At 52.0% G+C, this 5142-nt stretch overlaps 1 protein-coding gene across 2 annotated transcripts in view; it reads right to left on the reverse strand.

The window, feature by feature from the left end:
- The window catches only part of ACER3 (alkaline ceramidase 3), a 49517-nt gene extending 44994 nt beyond the window's left edge, over nt 1-4523 (reverse strand). For both annotated transcript variants that reach the window (XM_018569758.1, XM_018569757.1), the window contains exon 1: nt 4350-4523. In XM_018569758.1, coding sequence (XP_018425260.1) covers nt 4350-4452 — 103 coding nt within the window. In that variant the 5' untranslated portion in view covers nt 4453-4523. The remainder of the gene's footprint in view (nt 1-4349) is intronic.
- Nucleotides 4524-5142: the final 619 nt, after the last annotated feature.

Genomic DNA, 5142 nt, shown 5'->3' on the forward strand with positions numbered 1-5142 from the left:
CCTCCCCCGTCCAACACCCCCGCCTTGCTTCCTGGGCTCTGCTGCCCCTCCTGCGAGACCGGCATCACGGGCGTCAGCGGGAAGTGTGAGATCAGCATATTGTACCATATGCAAATAAATGGCAGCTGCGTATGGAGCCGTATATTTGCGTAGCGTATATATATGCGCAAAAACAGAATGGAACAGAGATGCGTCCGGGCAGCGTATTTCTGCGCATATACGCGCATGCATGCGTACAGCACATTCAAAATTCCATTACGAGTGATGCATTCTGGGATTGCATATAGTGCAGGCATAGACGCTCGTATATACACGTGCATAGACGCGTATATACGCAATATACAATTTTGCTTGCATTGTGTGTGAATGAGGTCTTACCAATCTCCTCCCCGCTGAATGGAGCTGGGAGCGACGCTGACCGCATCACTTCCGGCTCCTGTGCTGTCATTCCCCAGATAGAGAAGCCGGGGAAGAAGTTATTCAAGCTTGACCTGCGCCTGATCTCCCTAGAGGAAAGGTGACACTAGAGGTCTAATAGACCCATAATTTCACATTAAAGAGAACCTGTCACCACTAGTATGCTATCACACAGGGGGTTTGTGAGCCCCCCTCTGTTTTAGCAATTAAAAAATAAAGTAAAATACCAAAAAGTATTTAAAAGGAGAACTATGAGGGGAGTGCTTTTCACTCACCTCATAGTTCTAGCCGACCCGTGGCAATGAGACTGTCACAGGTCGGCTCAGTAGATCGGGAGGTGAGCGAACACATACCGGCGTTCGCTCACCTCTCGATCCTGTCACGGCTCTCTGCCGTGACAGGGGAGGGGCTGGATCCCCCCCTCCCATCTGCCAGCGCTGACTGGCGGAACGGACGGGGGAGGGGGCGGGTACAGCTGGCTCTGCCTCTAGATAGGCAGAGCCAGCTGTCAGTCACGCAGCTCGGCGGACCGAGACATAATTATCGGGATCCGCTTCAGCATCTTAGTATACCGCGAGCAGTAGCTATGTATACTGAGTCTAGGGTGACGGGAGGACGCTAGTTTGTGTCCTCCCGTTATCCTAAGGAGAACTATGGGGAAAAGACTTAAGCCCATAGTTCTCCTTTAAAGTCCCCCACAAACGCATACATACTAAAGAAATGCGTCGGGTGCGCCTACGTATGAAAATGATGATTGCGCTACACATGTTAGGTATCACCGCGTGCGCCAATGTGAGAGCAATCATTCTAGGGCCAATATTCATGGATATCTCTAAACTGATGACCTGCCCGGGGCTTTTAAAGCGTTGCACTTGTGAACAAAGCCAAGAGCTGCGCGAGACACCGGCATTTACATGATTGTGTCATCTCAGTGCAGGAAGTAGATTGTGACCCTGGGCGATGTCCGCACAAAGATGGCTCCTTCCTTCTGGAGAGAGAAGCAGAGGATGGCATTGTCGGGGGGTGTCATGTGATCGCTGTGAGAGGTGATAGATACCTGTAAGTGTTACACAGACACATTACTGAGCATGCTGCACTCAGGGGTGCGGAAAACCTATTGTTCGATGCCAGGGGCATGGAGATCCGGGTACAGGGCAGGTGGGGGTTTTTTTTTTACATTCAGTCCTACTGCGGACAAGCAGAGATAAATGTAGAGCGGGGGAGCCGGATTGTACAAGTCATCTGGGCGGCTGTACACATATTGAGGTAGCCGGGCAGCAATGAGGTGACGGCGCTGACCAATGAGAAGCGTTTCTTAGGGCAGTAAAATATAGTTTGGGATAAAATGATTTGTTGTATCAGGACAAGTAGATGGTCCCCCGCTTTAGTCCTTGGACAAGTCGTTTATTTTTTACATTTCCACACCCCTGTACACTAGCCCACTTTGAACTATACATTATATTGGACATGATGACTGAAGGATCCCTAGACTGCTGCAGCGGAGGGGGAGAACCACTGTGCGCACAGCCGCGTTTCCTGTTACTTCTAACCACTGACACATTTGCAGATGTGGTTTTGTTTTTTTCGCCCATCATTGGCGTCTGTACCCATCGGACACACCGCCCCGGTAATGTATCCTCGCGGCGAACGTTACCGGATTCAGTAATTATTCGAGCAGATTGCGCCAACGCTCAACACACGTTACCATCTGATCTCTGTAGATCGGGGGGCACCGCCGTCCCCCCAGCTGTGCTTTAACTACAAATCCCAGCATGCAATGCCTTATGGGACTTGTAGTTCCACAGCAGCTGGAGGGCCGGAGTTGCCCACCGCGGCCTTAGATTTACCAAAATCTATCTAATGACAGGAGGAGGAAACCTCGGCCCTCCAGCTGTGGTGAAACTACAAATCCCATGCGGCATTGCAAGATTCTGGCAGCCACAGGCATGACTCCCAGAGGCGCACGCTGCGCTGTCCTGTGCGTTCTGCAACATGTTACACAGAACCAGCCACGACTGCCCCAAAGAGCTTACGATCTAAATTCCCTGCTACGCTCACAGTCATTCATCGTTCAATGGAAGCCAATTACGTCACTGGCGTTATTTCCATTGTGGACAAAAACATACACAGCCGCAGGGGGGACTTGACTACATGTGGGCCCTAGTGGAAGGGAAGCCCGGGGCCCCAATGCTGGAGGTCATGGGTGCTAACCTCTATGGACAAGTAACAATAAAGTGAGCCCCCCTCCCAGGCTAGTACATGGCTTTATGACTACTCATGTGGTCAGCCAGGTTTGGTCACCGGCATGTAAGTGGCACAGCGAGCACTACCTGTAGAACAGGACCGAGCTTTGTACTTTACCGAGTGGGGACAGCACAGGCATGACACAGGGAAGATACAGAGACAGCACAGGCATGACACAGGGAAGATACAGAGACAGCACAGGCATGGCACAGGGAAGATACACAGACAGCACAGGCATGACTAGAGCTGCAGCTAACGATTATTTTCAAAATCGGTTAGCCGATTATTAAGTTCAAGTATGGTACGGGGACGGCACAGGCATGGCACGGGAAAAGTGCAGGCACGGCACAAGGACAGAGCAGGCACGGCGCAGGGATTGTACAGGCACGGCGCAAGGATGGTACAGGGATGGCGCAGGCATGGTACGGGAACGGCATGGCACAGGCACGTCGCGGCGCTGGGACGTGGCAGGCGTGTAGTCATGGAGGATGTAATGACTTGTAACGATTTGTGCTTGTGTCGGTGATGTCTCCTCATCATCAATTATTAACCAGCACTGCATGTGAACATTGATTATCTCCCTCTACAAGGAGATTCCATGTGACTCGTACTACTCACCGGCATCAGGCAGCGACATATCCAGTCACCTGACCACTATATTCAAGGAAAGCCATCCATGTTCAGACTTATCATGTCAATGTCACCAACATAGAAAGTAGGGGAACTCCCCACCCCCCAATACCAAATCCCTTTCTTTTTTTTTTATTGAACTCTCAGATAAGTAAATATTGTCCTCATACAAGAGTCATGTGACTCATTCCCAGAATCTGGGTGAGCTTTGTGTGTTTCTCCCAGATCTGTACAGTAATCCCGTGTGACACCTAGAGCTTCCTGTAATAAAGACCGCTCACTGCTGCTCTCTCTCCTTGTGCAGGGTGACTGGTCTTGTCTCCCCCTGCCTGTAATAGTGGGTGAGGCCTTTTGGGTCCCTCCCACAGCTCCTTTCTCTGCAGTGATGATGTCACTGTTTTTTACCCGGTAATATCTGGGTTTGTAAACACCTCATCCCTCTAACCATAGTCCACGTGGTAGAAATAATCTTGTAGCAGGCACGGACAGTTTAGGGCTGACGCTATAGTCACCGGGCACAGAGCTGGCAGTCGCTAGTCACCAGGGCACAGAGCTGGCAGTCGCTATAGTCGCCGGGCACAGAGCGGGCAGGTGCTATAGACACCGGGCACAGAGCGGGCTGGCGCTATAGACACCGGGCACAGAGCGGGCTGGCGCTATAGACACCGGGCATTAAACTTGTGCTTGTCTTTTTGACTTCTACTTAAAGTGGCACACATTATAAACACAATACACCCCCTAGGCACACACCATATACACATACTAGACACACACTATACACCCCCTGGGCACACACCATATACACATACTATACACCCCCTGGGCACACACCATATACACATACTATACACCCCCTGGGCACACACTATACACCCCCTGGGTACACACCATATACATACACTGTACACCCAATGGGCACGCACACTATACTCCCCGGGTATGTAGTAACAGACATTCCCCACATTGAACACTGTACCCCGGCACTGAGCACACAGGGGCCCCTGGGTGCACATGCCCCTCAGGCGGGCACACATCACGTGACCCGTCCCGGTACTCACAGAACTCGGCGATGTAGAAGGACACGGCATAGTTCTCCTCACACCACTCCAGCGTGGAGCTCGGAGCTCCCCAGTACCCGGGCCTGTCCACCGCCGGAGCCATCCTGATACCGCCACTCACCGCCGCCCGGCCGGCCCGAATCCTTCGACACGCCCTCCCCCAGAACGATGGCCACGCCCACCGCTCAAGGCCATAGGGGAGAAGGAACGAATCAAGGGGCGTGGAATGGGAGGCAGGTGTGAACCTGCTTACAGAGGGCGGAGCGGCGAGGAGCTCAGTGTCAGAGCCCTCCAATGAATCGCAAGGCCCGGCCTCTCGCCCCGCCCACCCGGCGGCCTCTGTACAGACTGGTGGGTCTCTTATCGCTCGCTGCGATGTCACACCGCATTCCTATTCCTGGAGGGGAGGATTTCATGTGTTTAATGCTGCAGCATTAAGCCTGTCCATGTATCTGCATAAGGATCCTCCAAATAACAGAGAGCCCTCCTGGTTCTTATATTAGGCTACAGAATAACCTTTATCTTGAAGAGATGTGAGGGTGGGAGTGGTTCTGTAGTTTATCAAAAAGACAATGGACAGGGCTGACACCACCACTCCACAAAATTGCTGTGTGTGGTCAGACCACATCAGGACTGGGTGCATTTGCAGTTTATTGGAGATGGTTTGCACCAGCCTTAGTTTATAGGACCTAGTAAGTCAGGTTACACAGTGCCTCCCACTCCTCCTTCTGCCAGGATGTGAGAAGCTCTGCTAGAAGCAGAGAGAGTAGCATAGGCTGGAGGTCCTGTCCAC

This window comes from Nanorana parkeri, unplaced genomic scaffold (assembly GCF_000935625.1).
Source record: "Nanorana parkeri isolate BGI_ZX_2015 unplaced genomic scaffold, ASM93562v1 scaffold1389, whole genome shotgun sequence".
In the NCBI taxonomy this organism is placed as follows: domain Eukaryota; kingdom Metazoa; phylum Chordata; class Amphibia; order Anura; family Dicroglossidae; genus Nanorana; species Nanorana parkeri.